At 50.3% G+C, this 14924-nt stretch overlaps 1 protein-coding gene across 1 annotated transcript; it reads right to left on the reverse strand.

The window, feature by feature from the left end:
- Positions 1–616: 616 nt before the first annotated feature.
- Positions 617–8119, reverse strand: LOC123629763. Its single transcript, XM_045539164.1, has one exon. It carries the CDS (start codon positions 8005–8007, stop codon positions 6478–6480), a length of 1530 nt encoding a protein of 509 aa, XP_045395120.1. The 5' UTR covers positions 8008–8119; the 3' UTR covers positions 617–6477.
- Positions 8120–14924: the final 6805 nt, after the last annotated feature.

Here is a 14924-nt window from a genome sequence, read left to right on the forward strand (position 1 = left end):
CTATTCCTTGTCATGTGTAATTGCTGAAGTCTTTGTTCCTTTACTTTGTGTTCAGCTAATGTTTGGACAGAGATTTCCTTGAAGGCCAAGGGGTCTCCTGGTCTTTGCAGACTGTCTTTGTGCACTCCTTCAAAATCAGTGAAGCTTGCTCAGAGCCCAGGGATCAGCATGAGGTGAAAGTCTAGGTCCTCTCAGAACTTTGTGAGCACACATTGTCCCTGAGCATGTAAATTCCCCTGCAGACACAGCTGCTTTTGAATATCCCAATTTCTCAGAGTCTCACTCCAGCTTCCAGTCTGGGCCTCAGGTGGTCTATTGTATGTCTCCACTCATAATCTTTCACCCCAGGCATCGGTGAGTCTGCAGTCATCTTGCAGCTTTCATGAACATTGTCCCCCTGTGTTCCCACCTGTGTGTGTTCTGTGCTATGTGACACAGACTAGTGAGTCAGTCCTTCAGGTATCTCCCAGACAGTATAGAAGAGATGTGCATAACAATTTGCAAGTAATATCTGCTCTGATTCTTTCAGCACCAGGGAAGGAACTGGAAACGAGGCTGGTTGCTGCTGCTTCAAGACTTGTTGTAGGGTGAAAGCGCACAAATCAGACACAAAGGATCAAAAGTCTAATTGGAGTCTTTATTAGCCGGCCGGCGACCACCTCTGCTCGGAGAGAGTGGCCCCGATCTGCAATTGTACAGGACTTTTATGCCCCTCCGGAGAAGGGCTACGTGCCTGCACACATGTACGAGTAAAACAAAGAGAACAAAGACAGGACAATCATTAATAGTTCAAGGTTTCACTAACCAGGGGCCTAGTGATTTTACAGACTTCTTAGCGACATAAGCAGATTATAATCATTAACGTACAGATCATCTATTCTATTTAATCAAGCATACCTATGTTAAACCCCCGAGGACTATTTACCTTTCTCCTTCATCAACTAGAACAGCAAGCTTAGTACAGAAGCAGATAGCATCAGTTAGAATCTCCTAACATTCTTTAACAATTTAACCCTATGTAGTCAATTTTGAGGAAAGATTTTTTCTAAGACCATCACATTCCCCACTGGTTTTCTTGGAAATATCAAATCCTTGATAGTTATCATAGGTCATCATCGCAAATATGGTGGTAGTGAGTACGCAACACCATCAGTTTTACCCCTTGTATGTGCCTTTGAACATAATTTGTTAAACATTTAAGTATGCATGGACCGATCAGTATTATTAATAAAAGTAACAGTAATGGCCCGGCTATGGCTGACAACAAGGTAGTGAGCCATGGGGACCAGGTGAACAAGTTTTGATACCAGTTATGTCCAGCATTAATTTGTTCTTCTCTTTCCCGAATTCTATTTCTTACCTGGGAAAGACTATTCTGAATAATTCCAGAATGGTTGGCGTAAAAGCAGCAAGTTTCTCCTAGGGCTACACATAATCCACCCTGTTTCAGGAATAATAAATCTAACCCTCTTCTGTTTTGCAAGACTACTTCGGCCAGTGAATCAACTGATTGTTCTAAATAACTAATGGATTTTTCCAAGTCACTTAAATCTAAATCTACCTGGTGACTCAGAATTTTAAAATTTTGATTTTCAGTTATTAAGGCCGCAGTACTTACAGCAGCCGAGCCTGCAATGCCTAGTCCAATTAATAACGGTACCAAAACTGGAATGGCTCGTTTTAGCCGCCAAGGGATAGAAGCTTGAAGATGTTCTCGTCCGCCTTCTCCTGAATAAAAGTAGACTTGAGGCACGATATGAGATAGAACACACAAATCCTGCTTTTGCATAATTACCGCGGGTCTGACACAAGGGGTGATACCTGTAGTACATGCAAACCACGTGCCATTTGGGGCCACCAAGAGTGTTTTAGGTTCGGGATCTGTCAAATTATTTAGTTGAATGGTAATGTTACATGACGCCATATAGGGAGATTGGGATATGGGGAACCCCACAGGGTAAATACAAGTCCCTTGTCCCTGTAGGTCTTCTAAAGTCAGCTTGGGCTTTTGACCCCATTTGCATAAATGTTGCTTATATATTTCTTCAGCAGTCAAGTTTCTTATATTATTTTCATTTTGACCTAGGGGTCGGATGGCTCCAATCCCTACATAATAAGGAGGTTCTGGATTAAGGCAGAGCCAACAATCTCGAGTTATATTAGGCTTTGTTTGGTTAACAAACTTATACACTGAATTTAACAAATTTAACACAGGCTTTCGGCGTGGCTCTGACATCAAGCTCTTTTCTGGTGTTGTAGGCTCTAGGATGGCTTGTGTCGGTAATTCAGGTCCTAAATAAATCTCACGGTTTGGGCCTATAGGATTAAATTGACGAACGGGGGTAAATCTCTGAATAGTGAATGAAACTTCTGGCCCCTTCTTTCCCCCTCCTCCGTACAGGTGAAATTCCCAGGTCTTCCCTGTGGCCCAAGTCTGATCCTGGCCCCGTTTAATACTTATAGTTACGGGGTTACAGGTATTTGAAGAGACACACCTAGGAGCCTTTTTTGTTAATATAATATCAGAGTCACTGTTTATCCAACTAGCTATAGTCTCACAGCCCCACTCTATACAGTATTGTCCATCTGCATGACAATGCGAGGGGCCTGTGGTGGGGCAACCATAATATCTAATACGTTGCATGTTTTTTTCTATGTTAATATTGCCACATCCGTAGGCTCCGAACCTCCCTTCAGGTAATAACCCCATCACAGGCTCAGTGTTACCTAAAAGTTGACATAAATCAAAATATAGCAAGGGAGAAAAGACTGTAACATTCTGAGTTATCACTGTCCCATCGACTGTGCGCGTGAGCACCCAAGTGTAATTTAAAGGCTGGTGGGGGCTCGTCGCCACCACCCCCATCAAGATGTTCCAGAGGAATGTCTTAAAAGTCTTATCTTTAGTGGATCTTCGGTGGGCCGAGCCGTCCATCGTTCTTCTTGGACTGGAGTCGCTTTCTTGATTTGGGTATGGTGAATCCAGTGGCGTTTTCCTGCCACCTTTACAGCCGTAGGGGTGGTGAGAATCACCGGTAAAGGTCCAGTCCACCTTGGTTCTAAAGTAGCGGGCTGGAGTTTCTTTATCCAAACAAGGTCACCGGGCTGTACCTGGAGAGAAACTTTATCAGAAGGAGAATTAGCAAGACTAGAGTGTGCAGCCCTGACTAAGTTGTGGATCTTCCGGGTGCTCAGCTGTAAGGCTTGCAGGGATTTAAGAAGAGCGTGGTCACTTAATTCAGCTAGTTTCTCTTCTCCCACTTTAGGAACCAGTGGAGGTGGACGGCCAAACATTATCTCATATGGTGTTATACCTCTGACATATGGAGTACACCTGGTTCTTAATAGTGCAAAAGGAAGGAGGCTCACCCAGTCTTCGCCCGTCTCCGCTCTTAACTTACATAATATTTCCTTCAATGTTCTATTCATCCTTTCTACCTGACCTGAACTTTGCGGTCTATAAATACAATGTAACTTCCATTTAATTTGTAATACCTGAGCTAATAATTGAGTAGTTTTGGCAATGAATGCCGGGCCATTGTCGGACCCCAGGGCTAAAGGAAGGCCGAATCTAGGTACAATTTCCATTACTAACTTCTTTACTACTACCTGTGCTGTTTCTGATTTCGTGGGAAATGCTTCTACCCATCCTGAGAAAGTGTCCACGAATACCAACAGGTAGCGGTATCCATACTTGCCTGGCTTGATTTCCGTGAAATCAGTTTCCCATTGCTCCCCAGGGGCTTGTCCTCGCAACCGGACTCCGGGGAGGGGGTTCAATCTTTTACCTGGATTAACTTGCGCACATGTCAGGCATCCGGCCGTAATCTGTTGGGTCATCTGATGCAAATTAGGTATATAATAGTCTCGTTGAAGCAGTTCTGCCACCTTCGTGCTTCCTAGGTGCGTGCTTTGATGTATTTGTTCAATTAACCGGCGACCCAGGTGCTGTGGGACTAAGGTTCTGCCACTTGGAAGGATTTTCCAACCTCCCGGATCGGTGGTTGCTCCTAGAGTCCTTCCCAATTCCAATTCTCCCTCTGAATAAACCGGCGAGGGCGGCAAGAGTCGCTCAGGCAGAACAGGCAAAATATGGAGAGGCCCCACTGGTTTTCGGGCAGCTTCCTTAGCAGTGACATCAGCAAACATGTTTCCCTTCGCTGTAGGGGTACTCTCATTCTGATGCCCCCGACAATGAATAATGGCCACTTTCTTCGGCAGCCATATAGCCTCTAAAAGAGCTAAAATCTCAGATTTATTCTTTATTTCTTTTCCACTTGAAGTTAAAAGGCCCCGTTCTTGGTAGAGTGCCCCATGAACATGTGCAGTAGCAAAAGCATACCTGCTGTCCGTATAAATATTAACAACTTTGTCTTTTCCCCACCTGAGGGCTTGAGTTAAGGCAACAAGTTCGGCCTTTTGAGCTGACGTCCCTGGGTTGAGGGCTTGTGCCCATATAACCCGGTCCTTAGTAACTACTGCCGCCCCTGCATACCTTATTCCTTCATCCACATAGCTGCTTCCATCCGTAAATAACTCTTCCTCAGGGTCCGGCCAAGGCTGGTCTGTAAGGTCAGGCCGCAGGCTTGTCAAGGATTCCAGTATCTCACAACAATCGTGCAAAGGTTCTGATGGCTCTGTGTCCGGAAGTAGGGTAGCAGGGTTAAGGGAAGCAGTTTTCAAAAACCTAATTCTAGGCGGATCCAATAGCAACACTTGATATTGTGTTATTCTAGCATTTGACAGCCACTTATCAGGAGGGCTTTTTAGCAAGGTTTCTATTGAATGCGGGGCAATTACACATAAATCCTGCCCCAAAGTCAGCTTCAGGGCCTCCTTCACCAAGGCAGCAGTTGCCGCAATGGCACGCACACACCCTGGCCATCCTGAGGCTACCGGGTCCAACCTTTTTGATAAATAGGCTACCGGCCTATTCCAAGGTCCTAACTCCTGTGTCAACACCCCCTTCGCTATTCCTCGTGCTTCAGCCACATATAACTTAAAAGGCTTAGTCACGTCAGGCAGGGTCAGTGCTGGGGCATTTACAAGTGCCCGCTTTAGGCTTTCAAAAGCTTCTGTTTCAGTTTCAGTCCATACTAGGGTTTCTCCTTTTCCCCCAGTACTTGCATATAATGGTTTTGCTATTTCAGCAAACTTAGGAATCCAAAGTCTACAATATCCTACTGCACCCAGGAACTCCCTCACTTGTTTCTTTGTTTGAGGTTGTGGAATTCTCAAAATCGCTTGAACTCTGTCTGTGGAGAGAGTTCTTTTTCCTCCCTTTAGTTCATAACCCAAATATGTGGCTACTGGAGTACACAATTGAGCTTTCCGGGCAGAGACTCTATACCCTAACTGGGCCAATTCAAGCAATAAATCTTCAGTTGCCTTTTTGCATGTTGCCTGGTCTTGTGCAGCCAAAAGGAGATCATCCACATATTGCAGCAGAGTCACCTGGGGATGGTTCTGTCGAAACTGAACCAAATCTTGACTCAATGCCTCATCAAACAGAGTGGGGGAATTCTTAAACCCCTGTGGCAATCGAGTCCAAGTCAACTGTCCCGAGTATTCTCCCTCTGGGTCAATCCATTCAAAAGCAAAAATGGGCTGACTTACCGCCGCCAATGGAAGTGAAAAGAAGGCATCTTTCAGGTCCAGCACTGTGTAGACTTGATGGTTTGGAGGCAGCATACTTAAAAGAGTATATGGATTAGGCACCGTTGGGTGGATAGTCTCAGTTCTTTTATTTACCTCCCTCAGGTCCTGTACCGGTCGATAATCATTCGTCCCCGGCTTCAGGACTGGGAGCAAAGGAGTATTCCAAGCCGACTGACAAGGCACCAGAATTCCTGCCTGTCTAAGTCTTGCTATGTGAATGGCAATTCCTTTTCTTGCCTTTAAGCTAATAGGATACTGCCGTACGCGTATCGGTGTGGCGGTACTAGTCAATTGCACAATAATGGGGGAGCGGTGGGAAGCTAGTCCGGGTGGATTAGTTTCTGCCCAGACACCAGGTATTTTACATTGTAACTCCTGTAGGTATCTATTCAATTTAACCTCTTCAGAAATTTCTTCAGTTAGCAAATATTCTTCTGATAAGGGGCACGTGAGGAGCATAGCAGAAGGGCTTTGATCGAACGAGAGTTCGGTCACGTCTCCCTGGAAGGTTATAGTGGCCTTTAATTTGTGTAACAGATCTCTGCCTAGAAGTGGATATGGGCATTCAGGAATGACCAAGAAAGAGTGAGTAATTGTTCCTTTTCCCAAGTTAGTTATTCGAGTCCTAGTCCATGGATAGGATTTAGTTTTTCCTGTAGCCCCTTGTATGGAGGTTTTTACCTCCGATATGGGTCCTATTGCTTTCTGCAAAACAGAATGTGTAGCTCCAGTATCTACCAAGAAATTCACCGGAGTGCCCCCTACATTTAACGTGACCCTGGGCTCTCGGGGGCTCATGAAAATCGAGCCCGGGCCCCGTCACTCAGTCTCTTCTGCCAGAACTAAAGCCGGTTGGTCCCCTTTCTTTTGCTGGAGGAGCGGACAGTCCTTCTTCCAATGTCCGTATTCTTTACAATAGGCACATTGGTTTGGTCCTACATCACTGCGACCTTTCTTGGGATGTCTTCCTTTCTTAGTCTTATTCATGTCCGCACACAGATTCTGAGAATTCCCCATAGCAGCTACTAAGATCTTAGCCATTTTCTTTGATTGCACAACCTCTGATCCTTCTCGGTTGTTGTAAATCTTCTGGGCAATTTCCACTAACTCAGACAGCAGTTTCCCCTCAAACCCTTCTAATCTTTGTAACTTTCTTCTAATATCAGGGGCCGACTGCGTAGCAAAGGCAATATTAATAGCCCGCCTATTTTCGGGTGCCTCAGGATCAATTGGGGTATAAAGGCGATAAGCCTCAAAGAGGCGCTCTAAAAATGCCGCCGGGGCCTCATTTTGTCCCTGAACTGTCTCACTCACCTTAGACAAATTAGTCGGCTTCTTGGCGGCAGCCCGTATACCCCGGAGCAGAGTCTGGCGATACTGATCGAGAGCCCCCTTACCTTCATCATCATTCGGATCCCAATTAGGGCGCAGGGAAGGGAAAACGCGTTCAATCCGGACAGGATCAGTTGTCGGCTGCCCGTCCGGACCCGGAATTGTCTTAGTAGCCTCTCTTCGGATTCTTTCTCGCTCCTCGGAGGTAAAGAGCACCTGTAAGAGCTGTTGGCAATCATCCCAGGTGGGCTGATGAGTGAAAAAGATAGTTTCCAGCAGAGATATCAATCCCTGGGGTTTCTCAGAAAAAGAAGGGTTTTGATTTTTCCAATTATACAGGTCACTGGTGGAAAAAGGGACATATATCATAAAAGGAGGATGGTCAATCCCTGGGTTCATAGGTGCTTGTCGTAGCGGAAGGATAGGGACCTCAGGTATGTGACCACCAGGTGGTGGTTGATATTGGGAACCACTACGAGTATGTGAGGGACTTGCTAGATCAGGTGGGCTCTGGACTCCGATCTCCGATTGCCCCGATTCCCGGGAGTGGGTTGTAACGTAAGGAGGGGGTCCTTCCAAAAGGGGATCTTCCCCTTGTCCCGGCAGTACCGGATATAACTTACGGCCTGCTTGTCCCTCTCCCGGCCCTCCTGCAACCTTTGACACCATGACTGCTTTCGGCGGAGAATCCGCCTTTTTGCAACGACGCAACCACCGAGGATTATCTGCCAAGATATCATTCCAAATTTGAATATAGGGAATTTGATCAGGATGTCCCGGGTTCCCATAAACCACCGTCTGCACCCGGGCAGCTAAAGATCTTTGATAGCTACCCTCCGGTGGCCACCCAACCCCAAAAGCCGGCCATTCTTGTTCACAGAACTTCTGTAAGTCAAAAGAATTTACAGTGAAACCATATGGCCGTGCTCTCTGTTGGAAGTCTGTAAAATTCTTTATAAAACACTCAAGGGGAGAGTAATTAGTGCAACCAGTCGATCTCGAGGCGGCCTGTCCCATCTTTTTCAATCTGTTCCAAAGAGAAACACAAGATTATTTATATAAAACTTAAGACCAAATTATTATTATTACAGAATCTCGTTTAAAATAACAAACACATAACAATAAACACATAACAGACAAGACATGAAACACAGAACCAAACAAGAGACCTAGCTCTCAAGCGACGTCTCGCCTTCAGAGCTTCAAACCAGGGGAGTCAGCTGCGTCCAGCCTCCCTCAGGCAATCAAAGAGGGCCCACAAAACGAAACAGAACAACTCACCGGTGCAAACAAACAGAAGACTCCTGAATTTTCACAAAATTTTAGGGTGGTTGAGCCTTCCCGGGGCTGGGTACTAGTTCCCAGGAGCTCCCCCCGGCGAAGGGCTCAGCCTGCGCTTCCGCACCCTGGCTCCCACAAATCTCGCTGGGGCCTCCAAATGTTGTAGGGTGAAAGCGCACAAATCAGACACAAAGGATCAAAAGTCTAATTGGAGTCTTTATTAGCCGGCCGGCGACCACCTCTGCTCGGAGAGAGTGGCCCCGATCTGCAATTGTACAGGACTTTTATGCCCCTCCGGAGAAGGGCTACGTGCCTGCACACATGTACGAGTAAAACAAAGAGAACAAAGACAGGACAATCATTAATAGTTCAAGGTTTCACTAACCAGGGGCCTAGTGATTTTACAGACTTCTTAGCGACATAAGCAGATTATAATCATTAACGTACAGATCATCTATTCTATTTAATCAAGCATACCTATGTTAAACCCCCGAGGACTATTTACCTTTCTCCTTCATCAACTAGAACAGCAAGCTTAGTACAGAAGCAGATAGCATCAGTTAGAATCTCCTAACATTCTTTAACAATTTAACCCTATGTAGTCAATTTTGAGGAAAGATTTTTTCTAAGACCATCACAGACTGATACAGCCACCACACTGGGAAGAAGGTGGGACCAGGGTAAGTAAAAACACAACAGAAATTTTCACTTTGAAGATGGCATTTTCTTGATCGGGCATTCACTTGGTTGCTGTAAACCTTTGACTGTTTTCCAGTACTCAGACAAAAGTGGTTCAAAAAATTTCTTTTTATTTTTTAATGTTCTGTGGGAAAAGGAAAGCTTAGAGCTTCCTAGTCTGCCAGTTTTCTGATGTCTGTCCTTCAGCAAACTCTGTAATCCTGTGTTAGCATGTCCCCGTACCTATTTTGGCTGAAAGCCTCCTCAGACCATTGTGGCGTGCGGCAGAGTAAACACAAACCCCCTGGGTGGGCTGCTGTGTGCACGGCAGTGACCCGCGTGGACACGCCAGTGTGGCCGCCACCCAGACGCCATTTTGGTGTTTCTGTGGAGAAGCTGAAGGACGGCAATTGTAAACGGGCCCAGAATCCTTCTGGAGAAAGCCTGCTGTGCAGCCACACTCCTCCTTTCCTTGGAACTTTACCCAAAACCATTTTGAATTTTCCACAGCTAGTTTACCAGTCTGGTGGATTACTATTTTTTACCCGTTTGTGTGTGTGTGCTTGTGCACACATGTAGGCTAGGGAGGGGGACGGGGGGTGAATAACTCTTCTTCTTTGCCTAAAATGGCAGAGAAATGCCCACCTCGCCCCCACCCCAACCCACCCCTTTCTACCTCCCACACTAAGAATCTCAAGACCTGACCTCATTGTTTCTCCTGAGGAGCTCACGGTTTGGTGGGCTCCTTCCAGAACCCTCACAGCCTCCCGCGGAGCAGGTCTTCCCACCCAGCCTCGCTCTCCTGCCGGCCTTGGCTCCCGTGTTCCCTTCCTGGGATCTGCCGTCCAGTCAGCAGCAGGGCTGCAGAGACGACAGAGCTTGGTGTCTTTCCGGGTCAACGAAGCTTCCACTGTGACCAGGGACAGTGCCCAGGGCCCTCCTTTTCAAACACGAAATGTAGAGAATCCCGAGAGAGATGCAGCGAAGGAGGGAAAGTCGGCCGGATGGGCTCCGCCCTTCCAGTCATCTGTCCCTTCGGCGCCTGTACACAACGTGGGACCTGTTGACAATGAGCGTCAGATGTAAGAGCTGACGGAAGAACACCCAGACAGGGAGGGGGTGAAAGGAGGAGACTCTTGACAGGGACCTCCTCTTTCTTCCAGCCTGGCCTTGTGAGACAGGGAGCCCGAGGGCTGTTGGGGTCACATTTAGTGTTGCGGCCTGAAAACCAAAGGAGACACAGAGGTGTGCGAACCATTAGCACCAGGACGAAGACAGCTGAGCCAGGCACAGAGGGCAGCTCTGCATTGGGGCCACCACCTTCTGGCTGAAGCTGAGGCCCGGCCGCCAGGGCGGCTGCTTGCCCGACCCGTCTGCGCCTTCCAGCCCCAGCCCCACAGGGATCCGGGAAGGGAAGGAACCTCCCCAAGGTGTCCAGGACTGGACACTGGACGGTCGGATGGAGGAGGGGAGAAAGGGATGGAGAGAGGAAGGGGAGAGAGAAGGGAGGGAGGGACGGAGGGGCTGGGGCAGGGACAGAGGAAGGGAGAAAAAGAGGTTGTCTCAGCCCCGGCAGGAAGGCCACGCTCACCTTAGGATGAGTGGGGCTAGGGGTGGAGGTGACCATCTAGTGTTGGTTGGCCTCAGCAGGTGAGGGGGTGGCAGGGTTCCCTCCTTTTCCTTCTCTCCGTCCCTCCGTTCTGTCCCTCCCTTTGGTGCTTCGGGCTGAGCATAGGAAGAGAGCGGAGCTCTTGGAAACAGGAAAGCTGAAGATAAACCCCAAAGCTTCCTTTGTCTCCCCTTAATCTGCTTTAGGCTCCCGCTGGCTCCTCCTAATCCAGTGAGTCCTTGCATGAAAGGCGCTTGGGGTGTTAAACTGCTATTTACCGGCAAGTGGCAGGTGGCAGGTGGGGCAAAGGGCAAGAGGAGCCCGTCTGTGGGAACAAGAGCTAGGAAGCCTTCCTTCCCCCTGCCCCCTGGCGAGGGCCCCTGACGCCCTGTCGTCAGTGTCTCGGCCGGTGCCTTCCAGACTGCTGCCATAAACCGCTGGGGGACTGGGAAATCAGTTTAGTGGATTTCAGCCAGCATTGCTGAGCTGTGGGGGTTGGTGCCCCATGGGAGGGTAGAATAGAAAGCAACAGGAGGCTTTGCAGGTAGCCAAAGGAGGTATTGCTTCCTGAAACCTGCTTTAGATGAGAGAGAGAGAGAGAGAGAGAGAGAGAGAGAGAGAGAGAGAGAGAGAGAGAGAGAGAGAGAGAACACTTAGCTGCAATAGAAAATGCACTTTTACTGCGGGCCATGAGCAGAGAAGTTTGAAAGCCTCTCTGATGTATCAGATGCTTCCACAAGAAGAGTCCCCATGGTGTCTGGATCATGAGAAATGATAACTCACAGGGGACTTGGGGACAGGAGTTCTTGGCCGTGTGACAGAGAAGGCAGCAGAGAGGTGGGAGGTGGGAGGGCAGCCTGTAGGACTCAGTGTCCCAGCATCTGCTGCTGCTGTGCCTGCAGCCAGGACCCTCCCCCCAGGGACAGGGACAGGGACAGGGACAGGGGGAGGAGCAGATGAGGGAACCGAAGGCCCCTGTGATGAGGTCCGGAGGGAGAAGGGCAACAGAAAGGCGGTGCTGGGGGGAACTTTAGTCCCCACTAGCGTTGACCCTCAGAAGGGAGTTTCGCAGCAGCTCAGCCCAAATGAGCTTTGTAGAGGATGACCTTTCTATTTCGAGTTTTAAAGATTCCATCTTACTGTTTTGCCTTCCATCTTTTATGTGTACGTTAGGCAAAGAGTAATACAGTGAGCGTTTAGGATTCATATTAACACCTTCATTTGATTGTTAAAGCTTTTTCCCCACATTTTTTTGGGTTCCGCTTAAACAGTACTGAAGAGCAGAAATAATTTGCAGCCCCTACAAGTGTGTTGTGCTATTTCAAGTGTGTTATGCTATTTCATTGAACTAAGTGTGTTGAAAAGTAAAATAATTTGCTTATAGCTAACGGCCAAATTCCGCTTCTGTGAACGGTGCTTGCTTACTCAAATGCTTGGTAAACAAGGCCCAGGCCCTGGGGGGGTGACTAGAAGCGGTGCTTGCTTACTCAAATGCTTGGTAAACAAGGCCCAGGCCCTGGGGGGGTGACTACAAACAACTTACTGATAAAGGGGCCGAGGCATGATCAGCACGTAAACAGCCTAACAGCCAGGACAACGTTCCTAATCGCACGTAGACGGCTTGTGCAGGGTGTGTGTGTGTGGGTTTGGGCAATCAATATTGGACAATCTTTTGTAACAAGCTATAGCAAAAGTATAAAAGGGCATATGTCCCATTGAGCGGGGTCCTAGTTCGTAAAGAGACCACTGCGTTGGTGCTCTGGGACTTGGACCCTGGCTCGAGCCAGCCAATAAACTCCTTTGCCTTTTGCAGCCTTGGACTCTGCCATTCTGTTCCTGGGGCAGAACAGGGAACCAGTTCTAACAGTACCACTAGCAAACCCAAGTGGATCAGAAAGTGGGGTGCTTGTGGGAAAAACAGACAGAACGCTGAGGCCCAGGCTGAGCTGCGGCGGCGCTGCGGGAGGGGGCGGCTCGGTCCCCGCGCTCAGAGCTAAAGGGACCTCCCAGCGCTTCGCGGGCCGGGCGGGCAGCTCCCAGCGTTGCTGCTGCCTCTGGGGTTACGGGTCATTGTCCAAGGTCCACACTGTCCCTCACACCGTGCACGACCCTCGGCATCTCGTGGGGAAAGAGGGCTTTAGCTCCAAGATGGACTTTGGAGTTTAAAAGTAAGGGCAGCGCGAGGTCCCCCAGGGCCACCGCGGAGGCTGCGCAGAACCGGCTCTTTCTGCGCAAGTGAGCAGCGTCCGGGCCGCCCCCGCTTCAGGTGACAGCGACCTCTTCCTCTGCGGCTGGCCGGGGTGGAGGGGGATTACTTGGGACTAGCGTAGCGACATCAAAGGAGAAATGTTTACAGATGTTTGTCTTACGGGGAAGCGGAAACCATTCTTTTCGGATGGGGGAGGCGGCGCCCGCTGAGACTGCTGGGTTTTGGCCGCGGCCAGGAGACAGCCAGTCGCTGAGCAGTTACCTGCCTGTCACCACTCACAGCAGTCGGAAGTTATTACAAACCTCCATGCGGTTTGTTTCCCCAGGGTCCCAGGGCACCAGCCGGGGAAGGCAAGGCAGGACTGCGGCAGCAGCGAGCTGTCACCCGCGGCCCGCCCAGCAGGGTTTGTAGCAGTTGCTTCCCGGTCAGGTGCGGGTGTCCCCTGCCTGCACCTGGCGCATCCCAGGGACGCAAGTGAGTCCAGCCTGGATGTTTCTGGGCCGTGTGGCGATGCCTTAGTGTGCTCACATCCACGCTGGCGGCTGCTCCTAGCCCCGGGCCTGTGTCCTGCGACCTTCCTGGGCCTTCACCCCACACGGCACGAAGGAGAGAAAGGCCCAAAGACGCGAGGCCCTGCACGGGCAGGGCCGGGGTGGAGCCGGCCACAGGCGGGAGGGAAGGACGCTGGCCTCCCTCGCAGCACGTGCCGTGTGGGGCCCGGGAGCTCCTGGGCTGCCCCTGCCGACTCCACAGCCTCCCGGGCCTCTCAGAGCGGCAGCTTTTCCTCCAGGCCCGGGGGGCTCCCTGGAGGGGGTGGTGCCGCCGCCCTTTCTGGCAACCCTGGGTCTGGACGGCGGGCTCGGTGGAGCCAAGTGTCCCGGGCCACGGCTCCTCCACCAGAGCGGGTTCTGGGGACAGGATCGGGACAGCAGACCCTGGGAGGTCAAAGGAGGAGCAGAGAGGCCCACAGCCCCGGCGTGGGGCCAGGGCAGGCGAGGGGTGGGAAGGTGGGCTCAAGGCTGAGCCGGGGCACGCTGCCAGGAAGAGTCAGGGGACGCGACGGCAGCGGGAGAAGCCGAGGACTGGAATCTCCTGCCCTGGGGACCGGTGGGCTGCTGCCGCCAGGGCCATCAGAGCGGCAGGAGCAGCGCGGGCAGGACCGGACAGGACGCCCTTCTCCTCCCCGGGGGGCTGGGCGGCGGCAGGAGGGCGGCGGGCTCGCTGGCCGGCCGGGCGGGCCCTGGTCACACTGCTGTCGGCCAGGCTCCCGCCTTGCGCTGCGGGTGCCCTGTGTTCCAGACGCTTCTAGCGACATCGCCTGCACCAGCTCATGCCCTTCGCACGGCAGCAGTGGAGCAGCACCTGGTTCTGTTTTCACTTGAGAGGTGGGTGAGGAGACGGAGACCCGGAGAAGGCGGGTGACTTGCCCCGGGCCACAGAGAGTCGGAGGAGCCCACGCTCCCTGACCGCTGAGTCTGCGGTGACCAGATCCCGCAGGTACGGTGACAAGACCAGACCACGCTAGAGTTGTCAGGGGCCCAAACTGACCAAAAAGGTGAATCAAAAGACAGACGGGCGGGACTCAGCGGCTCACATCTGTACTCCCAGCTACTCGGGAGGCTGTGGCAGGAGGATCGCTTGAGCAAAGGAGTGTGAGGCTGCTGTGAGCTATGATGGCACCACAGCACCTTAGCCTGGGTGACAGAGTGAGACCCTGTCTCAAAAAAAAAAAAAAAAAAGTTAAAAATAAGGTCTGTGGGCTCCTGTAGAAGGAGGAATGAATTCTGAAGAGGAGAACCAGAGGAGGAAGGCTCCCCCCAGAATGTGGGTTAGTCTTCAGCAAAGCCCCATCTGTCACCACGCATCGCTCGAGCGAACCCTCGGGAACCACTAGCTCCTCAGACACTTCTCGTCCTGGGTCACCTCCTGGAGACCCTATCAGGAGCCCCGAAAATAGAAAGGTGGCCAGCTCAAACAAAGGATGACAACTTCCGGAGAACAAAAGTTTATTTCTTTCGGCTTCATTCAGTGCTTATAAGGAGAAGAGGTTAGTTTCTGAGAGCCCCACAAATCACTCACTACCACCTCAAAAGATTGATTTTATTTTTAAAAATATGTTCTCTTAACAGAATGTACAAGACAAAAGACAGCAGCCAA

The sequence above is a fragment of the Lemur catta genome, unplaced genomic scaffold (genome assembly GCF_020740605.2).
Source record: "Lemur catta isolate mLemCat1 unplaced genomic scaffold, mLemCat1.pri scaffold_41_ctg1, whole genome shotgun sequence".
Taxonomy (NCBI): Eukaryota; Metazoa; Chordata; class Mammalia; order Primates; family Lemuridae; genus Lemur; species Lemur catta.